The sequence below is a fragment of the Malaclemys terrapin genome, chromosome 5 (assembly GCF_027887155.1).
Source record: "Malaclemys terrapin pileata isolate rMalTer1 chromosome 5, rMalTer1.hap1, whole genome shotgun sequence".
In the NCBI taxonomy this organism is placed as follows: Eukaryota; Metazoa; Chordata; order Testudines; family Emydidae; genus Malaclemys; species Malaclemys terrapin.
This window is the reverse complement of record NC_071509.1, coordinates 98,817,458-98,832,848: the sequence shown is the minus strand read 5'-3', so window position 1 is coordinate 98,832,848 and position 15,391 is coordinate 98,817,458. Positions and strand designations below refer to the sequence as shown.

Here is a 15,391-nt window from a genome sequence, read left to right as displayed (position 1 = left end):
TTCTCCTTTTTTGTCTTTTTCAGATACCAGATACACACAGGCCTTCAGCATTCTGTCATAAGGCCTACCCAGCCTAACTGTTTACCTCTGGATAATGTGACTCTACCTCAGAAGCTGAAGGAGGTTGGCTACTCAACACACATGGTTGGCAAATGGCACTTGGGGTTTTACCGTAAAGAATGCATGCCGACACAAAGAGGATTTGATTCTTTTTTTGGCTCACTCTTGGGCAGTGGGGATTATTACACTCACTACAAATGTGACAGCCCTGGGATATGTGGCTATGACCTATATGAGAATGACAATGCAGCTTGGGATCATGACAATGGCATATATTCAACACAGATGTACACACAAAAAGTACAACAAATCTTAGCCTCTCATAATCCCAGGACCCCAATATTTTTATATATTGCTTACCAAGCTGTTCACTCTCCACTACAGGCACCAGGCAAGTATTTTGAACATTACAGATCAATTAATAATATAAACAGGCGGAGATATGCTGCCATGCTGGCCTGTTTGGATGAAGCCATCAACAATGTGACCCTTGCTTTAAAGAGGTATGGTTACTATGACAACAGCATTCTCATCTACTCTTCAGATAATGGTGGGCAACCAATGGCAGGAGGAAGTAACTGGCCTCTCAGAGGAAGCAAAGGGTCATATTGGGAGGGGGGAATCCGTGCTGTTGGCTTTGTCCATAGCCCCCTTCTGAAAAACAAAGGGTCTGTGTGTAAGGAGCTTGTGCACATCACAGACTGGTTCCCCACTTTGATCACATTGGCAGAAGGGCAGATTGATGAGGACATCCAGTTGGATGGCTATGATATATGGGAGACCGTAAGTGAAGGCAGACGTTCCCCAAGGGTGGACATTTTACACAACATTGACCCCATTTACACCAAAGCCAAAAATGGCTCATGGGCAGCAGGCTTTGGGATCTGGAACACAGCAGTTCAGTCAGCAATCAGAGTAAACCACTGGAAACTACTGACAGGAAATCCTGGATACAGTGACTGGGTCCCTCCTCAATCTTTTAGCAATGCTGGCCCCAATCGCTGGCATAACGAACGAGTTTCTTGGATGGCTGGCAAAACAGTGTGGCTTTTTAACATAACTGCAGACCCCTATGAACGAGTGGACCTTTCTGGTAAGTATCCGGATATAGTGAAGCAGTTGTTGCGGAGACTTTCACAGTTCAATAAGACTGCAGTTCCTGTTCGATACCCAGCCAAAGACCCTAGAAGTAACCCTAAACTCAATGGAGGAGTCTGGGGCCCATGGTTTAAGGAGGATCAGAAGAAAAAGAAGCCAGGTAAAATTAAGGGAGAGAATAAACAAAAGAAGAACAAGAAAAAAACAAGTCAGAAAAAGGGACAGTCCTTACATTGCCGTTTGCACCTTGCTGGTAGATAGGATCAACTACTGTCATTGCATAAACCTAACTCAGTCTGCTCCAATTTTCAGGAGCTCCTGACATTCCACCAGAGTAGAAATACCAGCTCTGCACTATGATTGAATGAAAAATCTCCCCTTCTGGTTTGTTTAGCACAAGTTATCCTGACGCTCTACCTGAAGAATATATAAATGCCCATGTGGCAAACGTTCTCTTCAGCACAAATGATGTTTTCCCATCATAGCTACATTCCATATAACAATGGAAATAACTCTCAGTTCCAGTATTTTTCTGTTTGAAGGATACTTGGTGGGGTGATTCCATGCCCAAAATAGACTATATATTTCAATAAAGGTATGGAAAATGGTAGATATTCCCAAACAGATAAAGATGATCTATAGAGAGAAGTAAAACCCAAAATCTGATTCTCATTTTAGGTTATATTGGATTGTAGTCACCATTATGTGATTTTTTTTTTTAATTAAGCACAGCAAAAGTTTAAGCCCCCTAATAGTCCATATACTTTTTTAAAAAGCTGCTTTTAATTAAATTGTCCTACATAAATGGGAGATTTTTTTGGTGCTAGGTTACACTGTTTTCCAATAAAAACAAAAGCACACACAAGAATCAGTTAGCGCATGTCTCATATTATTTACCATAGGGATAGGCAGAGATGTAGTCGTTGAGAACACCACCAAAATGAATGTAATGTTTATACACTTTAAGTTAACTCTGCTACAGTACATAAAAACATAATTTATTTTACAACACAAGTCAATTACTTCACGTGTATTAAAGCTTTCACATTGGGTGATGCAAGCCACCTTTTTGTTTTATTTGATTTGATTTGCTCTATCATTAGGGGTTTTATTTTACATATCCAAATCTGCATAGTACTGTAAAAACACAAATTACTGTAAATACTGATAAGATGCAAAAGAAGAAAGATTCAGGTACATCATTTCATTATGTATTTGCCTCCAATTAATTTGAATGTATCAAAGTGATTATTTGACTCAGTAGTCACTTGAAATATTGTTGTTCAGTTTCTGTATGGAAGCTAGACTGGCTTTATGTATTTTTTGGGGGGGAAGTCTACTCTAAACCTTTTATTTATATATCTATTAAAATATTTTATTTTTATGGCATTCATAAAAGTATTCTGCCTCTCCTTTGCACTGAAGGTCATAATTCAGTTCTTGATTTTTTTAAATGATGAGCTTTGTTTTGGTTTATTTATTTTTTTTAAATGCAGGTTTGATTTGACATTTCATTTCTGAGATACAGTTCTGACCTTCAAAGAGTTACTGACTTCAGGACACTATTAAAACTGTCCTTATCTCCAAGGATGCTAATGAAGAATTCTCCAGTACCCAGATGGATGGTTACACTGGCTTTTTTAACCTTGCTGTATTACAGCAGATAATGTAATTCAGAGTTCCCATGAATAAAACAACGAAAAATCCTTGTGGCACCTTAGAGACTAACAAATTTATTTGGACATAAGCTTTCATGGGCTATAACCCATTTCATCAGATGTATGGAGTGAAAAATACAGTAGAAAGGTATAAATATACAGCACATGAAAAGATGGGAGTTGCCTTACCAAGTGCAAATTTATATAATTTCATCAAAATCAAACCATCGTCAACACAGCGTCAGAAGCAAGTGTAGTTTCTTTTCTGTCTTCAGGGATAGACCTGAAATATTTTTAAGGCAACCCTGAGAAGTTTTCATAACATATGTCAAATATGTAAACTTGAATGGGGTTTGGACATTTTAAAAAATAAAAGGAGTAAAATATTGGCCTAGAATTACGTTTACTGTGAGAATCTGGATTTGGGTAATCAAAATTATAAGGTCAATCAGGAAAGAAGAAGATGATTTTAAAACACTGTAGTGCCAGGGAGATTTCTTAACGCACACAAATCACTCTTTGGTTTCATGTGAAATACCCCTGCGTTGTGACCTGAGCCCAGCATTAAAAAAACAGGTTTCTCAGTTGTCCTGTAGAAAGGACCAAAAATATGTAATCTATAGGCAGGGCCACCCAGAGGATTCAGGGGGCCTGGGGCAAAGCGGGGGAGCTGCGGCGCTTGTACTCACCCGGCGGCAGTCCGGGTCTTCGGCGGCATTTTGGCGGTGGGGGGCCGTTAAGTCACTCCACGTCTTCGGTAGCACTGAAAGACCTGCCGCCAAAATGCTGCTGAAGACCCGGAGCAACTGAAGGGCCCCCCGCCATCGAAATGCCGCCGAAGACCCAGACCGCCACTGGGCCAGGGCTCGCGGGGCCCCTGCAGAGCCCGGGGCCTGGGGCAAATTGCCCCACTTGCCCCCCCCCCGGGCGGCCCTGTCTATAGGGACAATTTGTATATTTGGCAGGACTGAGATGAGCTTATCTCTTAATGGCTAAAGCACATAAGTTATTCTCTCAATTGCTTAGAACACAGCTCTTCAATAATAGTGCAGCGGCTAATTCATTTTATCACACCAATTTCTAGCAGACAGAAAGGACAGCTTCTCCATCAATTTCCTTGGCTAATATAAATAAAGTCCATGGTAGTAAAATGCCATCATCGTACAATCAGTGACGCCCCCTTTGAAAATAAGTTTTGTGGTTGTCTTGACATTTACTGGTCAGAAGAAACCAGAGACCATTATTATATGACAATGTTTTATTCCATTATTTCATTTTGTTCAGTTACAGAGCAAAGGAAGAACTCCTTGAATGTAATTAGCATAAAGTATAATGGTGGATCAGAAGTCTCTATATTCTTATATATATTCTACATATGCCACAGGAGAAAACATTTATAAAACCAGAGGTTGCTACCAGTGCATACTTTCTAAAGATTGCATTCGATTTTAGTTCTGCTGTCCTATTCAAGTCAAGAGGTTAGGTACAGTTAAACTAGTGGGCAAAGCTCAGCAGGGTTGAAAGTTGGGTTTAAAAAAGCCTTGAAATTTTTGGAAGCATATCTGAATCTTTTATTGAACGTTTCCAAACCTTTACAATCACCCAATCACTTCTAGCCTTTGCCCTATTTACTCACAGTCCAGCTTGGTTCTTCTCATTTCTCATAGCATACAGCGTATTCTTCCAACCTGCAATAGACCCCTTCAGCCACAGCTTCCTCTCCATGATCTTCAACCATATGTGTCTTCAATAAGACATTCTCTTTACTGAGCTGTTGTGTGATAGTGTATTCAACACTCATTCACTCACTCACAAAGTCGAATGTGCCTAAGAATGTATTGCTCATACTGTCGGAAGTCATTAGAGTTGAACACAGCAGCCAGCTCAGCAGAGGTAACCAGAGTTGCTTAGACAACAATCCCATATTCCAAAGCAAAATTGGAAGGCCCATTGGATATTGTACAGGAATAAGGAGAAAAGGCATTACTTTTTTGAAGCTGAAAAATGTGTGCAAAGACAGGCCTGCATTTACATTTTCAAGAAAGAAAGTCTTGCACCCTCTGACCCTTCAGAGCAGTTTCATTACCCATTTTTGAAGTGTTTAAAGGAAGAATAAGGTTTTTGTTATATGGGCTGCTGTTCACCATATCCTATCATGGGCACATGGACAAGATGGGGCTGGCATCATCTATGTGGGTTGGTTTGAACGTCCTCACATGGCATCAACACTGTCTACAGGAGCCTTGGAAACACCATATTGAAGACAGATGCTTCTTTTCTTCCTCTTCCCATGTACTCTTGGTGACCGTGTTTTTGTGAGAGATGAAAGCTGCTTTCCTTCCTTAGCCCCAACCCCGCAGTTCAGTACTTCCTCACTGCAGCACCGTGCAGAAGGAAAAGCAGAACTGGCAGGTAAGAGAAAAGAGAGGAATCTAAGGGAGGGAAAAGAACTGGAGGGAAAACACCCCCTGGCTCCTGACACATCATCTTTAGATACTGTACATAACCCTCATTTTCATTTGAAAAGCTGGCAGATATGAAGACGCCTAATCCTGTCCTTTTCAGTATTTTGTTTCTCAACCTTCATCAATTCCTACCTAAAACCCCATTCAGTGCTTTAAAAAATGCTAAATGGTTTTATTATCCACTATTGAGAGTTAGCTTTTTTGGATTTAGCGTGACGTGAAACTGGAGGCATAAGAGTTTCCTTGCTGCAAATAAAACAAAGATAAGTGGAAGTGCATGTTATGAATGGTAAATGATTCTTTAAAATGACAGTCTCTGTATGTGACTCATTCTGTGGGATGTGGGGAAAAGACTCAGGCTCTGAAGATGATTTGTCATCACTAATGGATGCATTAACAGCTAAAGCAATCCAACAGATCCTTGTAGCCTTTGAGACATGAGCATTTTTGAAAAGTGGACTATGCCAGTAAAGCAAGCAAATCTTCCCTTTCATATTGAGGTAATGGATTTTGAGATCAAGTTGGTAAAGAACACTCATGTTTCCATCTGTACAGAACTAAACTTCATGAGGAATCTGAGGTATTGTCTAGACATCACCAAGCATTGAAAATTAATTATTTTATGGTTTTGCTGCACGTTCCTAACTTCCCCCTTTTTCTCTCCCTCACACATTCCATATACAAACACCCTCAGGAACCCCATGTATATTTGGATAGTTGCCCTTTAACACCAAAATTTAAGAAAAGTCTGGCTGTTGTTCAATTTTAAAAAAGAGCTAGAAACAACCACGTTACATTTTTGCAATAACATTTTCACGCACGGAGATCTTGTTATGAGCGAGGGGTCCACACTTTGATTTAACATTTCTTTTATACTGAATTCTTGAAAATGCTCTCTGCACCTGCTTTGTAATTTTCATTGTTTGTTACATTCACAGAACAATACAGGTGCCTTCTGGTTGTCACAATAAAATCTTTAAATTCCTATGGATGTTAATCAGTCATTTTAAGCCTAGTGAATCAAGTGTTATTTACCTTATATTCCAAATGTATTGAGTTGAATATCAATGTTCGATCTATTCAGCACACAGATACGTGAGGGATTGATAGTGGGATATGAATCTTTTCATCTCTTGGTTACTGATTCAAATCTAAATGAGCTACACACCCTCCTCACAAGGAGTGTCTATTCGGGACAAAATTAATTCAATTCCCCGAGGCAAGACAGTATGGGACGCTTTCTTTTCCTATTCTGTGAATAAATAGAGGGCATCAGTCCTGACAGTTGGCATTACAGCACCTTTCACAAGCACTGAATTTTCAAATTACAAAAATATATAATAACCGCTGCCCCTCCTGCCCCCCCCCCCACATGCATTCCACTTAAAAAAAAAAAAAAAAAAAAAAACCCACCTCACTATATTACACATGGATGATAATCTTTCTCCTGGTATTTTCCCGCATTTTGGAATCTAAAATTGAGATAATTCGGTTCATTTTTATTTCTCTTTGATAAAACCTCTACTGATGTGTCCAAACATCACAGCTTGGTGAATGTATATTATATGGAAAATCAAACATTCACTTGGTTCTAGTACTCTATTGTTTATTTTCCTGGTTTCCTAGGAATGGCAGAAGACACAAATTACCATGAAGAGGATCGTAAGACTTATTTTTGCTCTGAGATAACTCAGTACCCAATTCAGTAGCCCGGCCCTATTCAGCAAAGTTCTTAAGCATATGCTTAACTTTACTTCAGTGGAATTAAGTACATTCTTAAGTGTTTTGCTGAATAGGGATGAAGTTAACTACATGCTTAAATGCTTTGATGAATTAAGATTTTTGATCTAAGGAGGAAGGCCATCAGAAAAAAGTGAAACCTCTTTTTCTACATCATGCTGCTTGTCACCTCTACTGAGACAGTTAATGATAACAGATGTAAACAGAGCCACCGCCACCACCACATAGGAACCAAATGAGTGCCTGAATGTGAATTAAGATTACAGCATAGCTCTGTTTTTTAGTGCAGTGGTTCTCAACCAGCTGTTCCGGGCCCACTGGGGGGCCCTGAGCAGGTTTCAGGGGGTCCACCAAGCAGGGCTGGCATTAGACTTGCTGTGGCCCAGAGCAAAAAGCCAAAGCCCCTCTGCATGGGGCAAAAGCCTGGGGTTCCAAGCCGCCAGCCAGGGCTGAAGCCAAAGCCTGAGCAACTTAGTTTCACAGTAGCAACTGCCCTGCTTGCTACCTCCTAATGCCCTGCCTTTTATATGCAGAAAAATGTTGTGGCACAGGTGGGCCGTGGAGTTTTTATAGCATGTTGGGGGGGCCCCAGAAAGAAAAAGGTTGAGAACCCCAGCTTTAGTGTGTGTGTTTTCAAGCTACCTTGTTAATTCTAGTTAAATTACAGTCAGAAAGACAGTTTCTAAGTAACATAGCTTATTAATTTACCTTTTTGTCTATTTCCATAATGGGAGGAGAATAAGGACCTGCGATGTCACTCCAACACTTTCTGAAAAACATATTTTTAAAATGTCTAATTAAAAAACCTAGGTGTTTCAGTAAAAGTCAAGTATTTAATCACATTCAATTACTGCAGAACTTGAAGGAACATATGTAATGTTTGATGCTGATCTTTAGATTTGATTAAAAGACCGTTTCTGTTAATCACTTGACAAGGCCTGTTGTGACAAAGCCTACAGATTAACCCTAATTATGAGCTCAACTGTAAAAAGTGAGTGAAAGTTTATAAATGTCACAATAACCTATAACAATAGCTGTTGATGGGAAAAGGTACAAAAGGAGAAAGAAATCTGAATTAGTGTAAAACAAAAAGGCTTACTGATATAACTCAAGAATTATGTCAAGATCCTGCCGGGTAAACAAGAGAAGTGTGGGAATGAAAAACCAATGAACCAAAATCGGTGTATCAAACGTTGGCCTAATTGATGGATAAAATAATGAGAGGACAGGTTACTCTGCCCATCACTCCCTTTTAGATTCCTCAGAAAGAGACTTAGGGAGGTAAGAAAAATAGCAGCAGGACTACTGAAATGCTGGCTCACTGAAAGGTGAGAGAAGGGGAAGGCGCGAGCTCCTCCATGATGGCTGCAACCCCCACTGTTTCATGGTCCCCCATACCTTTTTCATCCTAATCTTGAGAGATGTCCCTGACCAGACCAGGTGAAGGAAGGGAGCCAAATGGTATTGCTACTGCCACTGGCTTTGACTAAATCCCAAATACCACCTGGGATGTCATACTTTGTCACTCACTTTTCCTTCCCCACCTTATTTCTTGTCTTTCCAGTCCTTCTCCTTTTTCCTTTTGTCTAATAAGAGTCTAGCTAAGCTGGACACATTTGTATATTTTGCAACACTGCTTTACATTTGTGATCAGAAAGAGACAGCTAAAAACAATTCCCTAAACAGCCCATTACAAGTTTGCCAGGTCTTGGACTGGCTGATAAGACTGTGTGCTGTACCTGTGTTTGTTCCAGCAGCGAGGTCACAAGTGAGAGTCAACACCAGAGAAAGAAGCTGCTTTCTTCTATCTTTGCTGTTCTTCTCTTTCCCTTTTGTGTATTTGTCCTGTTTTGTCTTTGTCTTAACAACATCAGCTCCAGTCCATCTCAACTAACTTCTCTTTTCCCCAAAGGGCCAATTATTACCATTTTAATGCCAGCTAAGAGATTGTCCTGCCAGGGAGGTTTTCTTTCTTACCAGGGAAAGGTAACAAGGGATATTGTTGAAATGAAAGACTTAATACTTTATATTTCAAATGCTTTAACTATTTTTCCTTTTTTTTTCTGTATCTTTTTAATAAAAGGTTAAAAGGAATTTTACTGATGTGCTTGCCATGGTACTAAGCAGGCTGACATCTCTATATACCAGTGGTTCTCAAATTATTGTACTGGTGACCCCTTTTATATAGCAAGCCTCTGAGTGCGACCCCCTTTATAAATTAAAAACATTTGTTTATATATTTAACACCATTATAAATGTTGGAGGCAAAGCGGGGTTTGGGATGGAGGCTGACAGCTTGCGACCCCCCATGTAATAACCTCGTGACCCCCTAACGGGTCCCGACCCCCAGTTTGAGAACCCCTGCTATATACCAAACCAAAACCTTGGTTAAAACTGTTTAATGTTGGACAATTTCTGGATCATGTTAACATGTTTGACTCTTTGAGCCCATATATTCCATCTAAATTAATACATTTTTTACATTCTAAAGGGTTAATATATACTCAGAAATGGCATCTTGACAAACAAGCAGTAGTTTTCAAAATTGGTTTAAAAATCCTTAAATGTGTTGAACTGGTTTGGAATAAGCATGCAAAGTAAACATTTTTTTTTCAAAAATAAGAGAGAGTTAACAATTGTTTTATAGCAATTGATAATTCGTCTAAAAACTTTTTAACAAATGCTTTGATTTGTTTTCCCATTTTCTTTTGTTAATTTTAATGTTTATAGCTTTTGTAAATGGTAATAACTTCAAAGTTTTAATGTAAAGAATTTAAAAAAAAAGCAAAAGTAGCAAAAATGAAATGTTTTAAATTGTTGAAGGTTAAGGTGCTAAAGCAAACTTTTATTGAAAGAACATCTTGGGTAATTCCCCATGTGAACAAAATGCCAGCTTAATTCAGGGCTGCTACTGAAGTGACTCTGAATTGAATTTCAAACCACCTGAACCAAGAGCTGTTGCAATACCAAACATTTTGTGATTAATTTTTTTGTATCTTTTAATAAAAGGTTAAAAAGTGTGTTTGCCATGATATTACACAGGCTGAGGTCTCTGTATACCAAACTCAAATCTTGTTTAAAACGGTTTAATATTGGAAAATTAGGATCTTCTTAACACTTTTGATTTTTGGGTCAATTTAAACCATCTGAAATAATACAACAAGCCATATGATTACTTTTTTTTTTTTTTTTTAATTAAGATTTGCTTCTGCAGGGGAAAACTGGCTAATACTTAACTGCACTCAGAAGAAATTCAGTCTTTTAAATGTATGAATATTTTTCCAGTGCAAGTGTGTAAAGGGCCATTTTAAAAGAATATAAATAGAAGCACAGTTCAGTGCATTCACTGAGGATTGCCAGAGTCTTCTGTAGAGTAATTTATCCTATTATCTAATTGCAAAAAAGAAGTCATCCTCTATGTGTTTAATTTGAAGACCACTTGAGGACTTTAAACCTATTCTTATAGACTGATGAAGGGCCAGAAGAAGAGCTTTTATTTACTAAAGGTCTTCTCTAACATTAAGTGAGCTATTAGGTATATACTGGGGGACCTCTTTAAAAATGTTCAATTTTATGGATAGACAGAAATGAGCCAACTTTGAACTGACACTTCATTCTCAGGAGGGTTTTTGCACTTAATTTTCAGGAGAGTGAGGTACCAGCGATGAACGAATGATCCAGGTGGCCACAAAGCCAACATCTATCTGTTCTTACTAATGTGTGTCTACTTATGGAGAGTTGTTGAAGTTGTGTGTGACAGCTGCCCTTCGTTCAAGATAAAGGTAAGAAGCAGTTAAACTCCTTTTTGGGGTAAAATTAGCTGAGATAATAGGAGCCAATTTAGCTATGTTGGTGGAGGTTTTTCACTGGGTATTGTTAGATGGAGATGTGTACGTGTGAGAAGCACTTCTGAAAAAAACCAAACCCCCAAACAAGCAGACAGCAAGAGCACTAGGAGAAAGTGAAGAGATGGAGCTTTTGGGGCAGAGTTTGGGCTGGAAAGAGGCTTGGAATTGTGAGCAAAGAAACTGCCTCCTGTTCTTTGATTCCTGCTGTGTTCAGGGAAATGGAACTTTCCACATTCTTTGTAAATAAACAGGATTGTATCAAAGAAATACCTGACCCTATCATCAATTTCTCCTAACGGAAACACCCCGCAAGACGCCATATAGTGTCTAAGCAATTGGGCTAACAATATGAACCAGTTATCTCTGGGCTCTCACAACCTATTGAAGTCATTCAAACTTTGATTGCCCATTTCTCTTATACTCATTGCCTTCCTGCCTTTGTTTCATTTGAGGATTTCATCATGTTTTACCACATTTCCTTCTAAACTATCTGAGAGAGATCTAGTGGCACTTTATTGATGACCTCCACCCATCTCAGACTGCTTATGCCCTCATGCAAACTCTATTTACCAAGCCAGTATTTTATGCACACAAGTAACTCACCCCCACACTATACATGTAAATCTTGTAGATTTGAAAGTTAGACCTCTGTGATCCACACCCACAGTAAAACCTAAAGGACAGAGGGGGAAAGTAATCAAAAATCCCCATGGCTTGAAAGCCATAATGCAACAAATTCTACCCTCTATGAGGAAGGATTAGTGGAAGCATGGAGGGGGCACGGGGCATGGCTGTGAACTCTATGACCTCAAGGAAATCAGGTTATGACCCTACAGAGCTCCAGTTATTCAGCAGTCTCCTCCTCCTGTCAGCACAGCTTCCATGGGAGTTGACCTGCCATTAGCTATTTTCCCCTTCTTCTGAAAAGAATCAGTTTTGAAGCCATAGGGTTAATTCTGTTCCCAACATTATTAATAACTGTGTGGCTTTCTGCTGGAAAATCCTCTTATGTGGTAGGTCACTGCTTCCATCTTCGCTTGCCCCAGCGAACACCAGGCTCCCAAGAAAGGAGAACATGCAGTGTTGACTCCATTCCCACCATCCTTTTCTGAGAAGGTGGGGGGCTTTCTACCACTTCATAAGCCTGAGTGTCAGGTGACTGGTCAGGAAGTGGTTTAACTATAAAGTTTGTGTTTAGACACTGAGAATGCCCGACTTGCAATAGTTATTTCCAGTATAATGAGCAAGCAGAGACTGAGCTGAGTGCTTGTGCTGTTACTGGTTCTTTTTTTCCACCCACTCTGCCTCCTAAGTGCTTCCTAAACATAGAGGATGAAATCCTGGCCCTATTGAAGTCAATGGAAGTTTTGCTATTGACTGCAAAAGGGCCATGATTTCACCCATAACCTTTGCCTTCTCTTTTGCTCCTCTCTATGCCTCAGAATGGAAAAGAGCATGGAGCCTTCAGCCTGCTGAACTGTCCTAAATGTCCATCCTCTCCTGTATCACTCACTGTATTGCCGTAAAGAAATTCAAGAAAGTGCTTTACATAATCTTATCATAAATTCATGCCTAGCATCCACCAATAGGGTGCTGTTCTCATGTTCCTGTCAGTGTTTATAGTACTAGTATAGTGCTAAAGACAAGGAGGCTTATCAGGATGCAATTTTCGGTACCTTTCTTTGATTCCTTTTAAATTATAAGTGCTAGCTTCTCTCAGGTGCAGCCATATCTTCCCCATTTCCAAGGTTTTAAATATGTAGTAGAGAATATGATCATCAGTAGATTATCTGATCTGCACATCATCATCATCTGCTCTTCACAAATGATAATCCGTGTTTGGGTAACAACAAATATGCCCAGATATTTGGGAATCAGTAGACAGAGAGTCAAGAGATGTGGAAGGTATGAGTAGTGTATGAAAAAAGGGATATTAGGGAGTTAGATAATCAATTCTATGCTACCTGATAGAGGTGACACTCTCTCTTTTACTACAATGATCTGTTCATGTGACCTGAATTTCTGTGCACAAATCAGATGATCATGCATCTAACTAGAGTGCCTGATATTTGGTTAGGGTGTCAGGCTGTGAATTGGGACAGTTGGGTTCAAGTCTGTGCTCTGCCACAAATTTCCTGAGAGACCTTGGGCAAGTCACTTATCCTCTGTGCTGCAGCTTCCATTTGGAAAAAATTGGGATAACAGTAATTACCTCTATATGATAGGGTTGTTGTGAAGATAAATATGGTATCATGAGGTAACTGGGGACCACAGAAGTGCCAATGAGAGATATAGAATTAAATACATTACATATATGTGTGCAAATGCATTGTGTTTGCATGCATATCAAAGTCCTTTGAAAACATGGCCTTTGACATTTCTCTGGCAACATCATGATACCATGTTTAAGACTGGTTTTGGGAGGTGGGAGATGACTTGCCTTCCTGTTTTACTTGGCTTCCTGCTTACCCATAGAAAAGCTGTGACATCAAATGCAGTACATTTTTAAGAATCCATTGGTTTTGATGGAACAAAGCTGACTCTTGTATTGCAACAGCTTGGGCGGAGCTTTCAGATACAGGAGAACATGACTGAACACCTGGTGCAAGTGCAGGTCTCTGCTAATATGTGCAAGTGGCCCAGAATAAATTTACTTTTCTTCATAAGAAAATACACACAGGGCAACAACACGCTGGGGAGAATTTAACAATAGGAAAACTATGCAACATTTCTAATACATTTTGAAAACTCAGCTTGCTACGGTTAGGGGTTGTAACTAACCAGAAAGCACCTTGTCTGGCCGTAAGCAGTTTAGTGGGGGTATTTGTCATCATCAGGCTCACACTTCGTATGAGAGTGGACAGCAAAGTAAAAGCCTGATCCTGTGAGATGAAGGAGTCTTGAGTTGATGTGCTGAGTGCCCTGTGCTCTTATTGGAGAGTGTTCAGTCCCTCATTAAACAAGGACCTTTTCCATCTTGCAGCATGTTGTTAAATGCACTGCATTATAACCATTCAGAAATGCCAGAGCTCAAAAAAAGTTGTATAATCTCTGAAACAAGACACTTCTTTTCCTAAATATTGTTGTTGGGTCTCTTTTGAAATGTGTTCAAGGTCAATCTCAGAGAGAGAGAGCTCCTTTCCTCATCGATTCATAGAATGTTAGACCAGAAGGAACCATTAGATCATCTAGTCTGACCTTCTGTTTATCACAGGCCATCGTATTTTACCCAGTTTCCTCTGTATCAAGCCCAACAGCTTGTGTTTGAGTAAAGCATATCTTCCAGAAAGGCATCCTGTCTTGACATAAAGACATCAAGAGATGGAGAATCCACCACTTCCCTTGATAGTTTAGTTTGTTTACATTGTTAAAAAAGTGTGCCTTATTTCAAATTTGAATTTGTCTGGTTTCCATTGATTCTTGTTAAATCAGTGGTTCTCAAACGGTTTTCTAGTGGTGACCCCTTTCACACAGCAAGCCTCTGAGTGCGACCCCCCCTTATAAATTAGAAACACTTTTTTTATATTTAACATTATTATAAATGCTGGAGGTGAAGTTTAGGGTGGCGGCTGACAGCTCACTACCCCCCAGGTAATAACCTTGTGACCCCCTGAGGGGTTACGACCCCCAGTTTGAGAACCCTGTGTTATGCCTTTCTCCCTAGATTAAAAAGCCCTTTAGTGCTTGATATTTTCTCCATGTGAAGGCACTCATACACTGTAATCCAGTTATCTCTCAATCTTCTTTGTGATAAACTAAATGGATTGAGATCTTTAAATCTCTCTCTGTAAGGCATTTTCTCTAGCCATCAGATAATATTTGTGGCTTTCTGCATCCTCTCCAGTTTTTCAACATCCTTTTTAAAAATCTGGACACCAGAATTGGATGCAGTATTCCAATATCAGTTTACCAATGCTGTATAACTACGCCTATTCCCTATTCCCCTGGTTATACATCCAAAGATTGCATTAGTCTTCTTTCCCACAGCATAACACTGGGAACTCATATTCAGTTGTTTGTCTAGTATGACCCCTAAGTCCTTGTCAGAGTCGCTGCTTTCCAGGATACAGTTGTCCTCTTCCCCCCGCCCCCCTTCTATAGATATGACCTGCATTTCTTTTTGCTAGATGCATAACTTAGCATTTAGGTATATTAAAACGTATATTTTGTTTGAATGGGCCCAGGTTGCAAAGTGATTCAGATCGCTCTGTATGCCTGCCCTGTCCTCTTCATTTTTTACCACTCTGCTGATCTTTGCTGATCCACAAATGTTATCTACATTGATTTTATATTTACTTCCAGATCATTGAGGAAAAATTTGAATAGCATCAGCTCTAGTATTGATCTCTGTGGATTCCCAGTAGAAACAACCTCTTTTGATGATTCCCCACTGAGAGCTACTTTTTGAGATAGTACTAATTTTTTAATAACTGTCATGTGGTTATACTTCAGCCTGTTGATTGCCTGGTTTAGCAGGAACTCAATGACCTGGAGAGTGAAGCTGGAGTTCAGAAGTCTTGGG

The 15,391-nt window shown here is 39.6% G+C and overlaps 1 protein-coding gene and 1 long non-coding RNA gene across 2 annotated transcripts in view; both read left to right on the top strand.

Moving 5' to 3' along the window:
- The window catches only part of ARSJ (arylsulfatase family member J), a 58,925-nt gene extending 56,378 nt beyond the window's left edge, over positions 1 to 2,547 (top strand). Inside the window, exon 2 of the mRNA XM_054031163.1 lies at positions 24 to 2,547. Within this exon, the coding sequence (XP_053887138.1) occupies positions 24 to 1,419 (1,396 nt within the window). The 3' untranslated portion in view covers positions 1,420 to 2,547. The remainder of the gene's footprint in view (positions 1 to 23) is intronic.
- Positions 2,548 to 10,680: 8,133 nt separating this feature from the next.
- LOC128838243 (uncharacterized) overlaps positions 10,681 to 15,391 on the top strand; it is a 53,209-nt gene continuing 48,498 nt past the window's right edge. The window contains exon 1 of the long non-coding RNA XR_008445135.1: positions 10,681 to 10,803. This is a non-coding gene — a long non-coding RNA (uncharacterized LOC128838243). The remainder of the gene's footprint in view (positions 10,804 to 15,391) is intronic.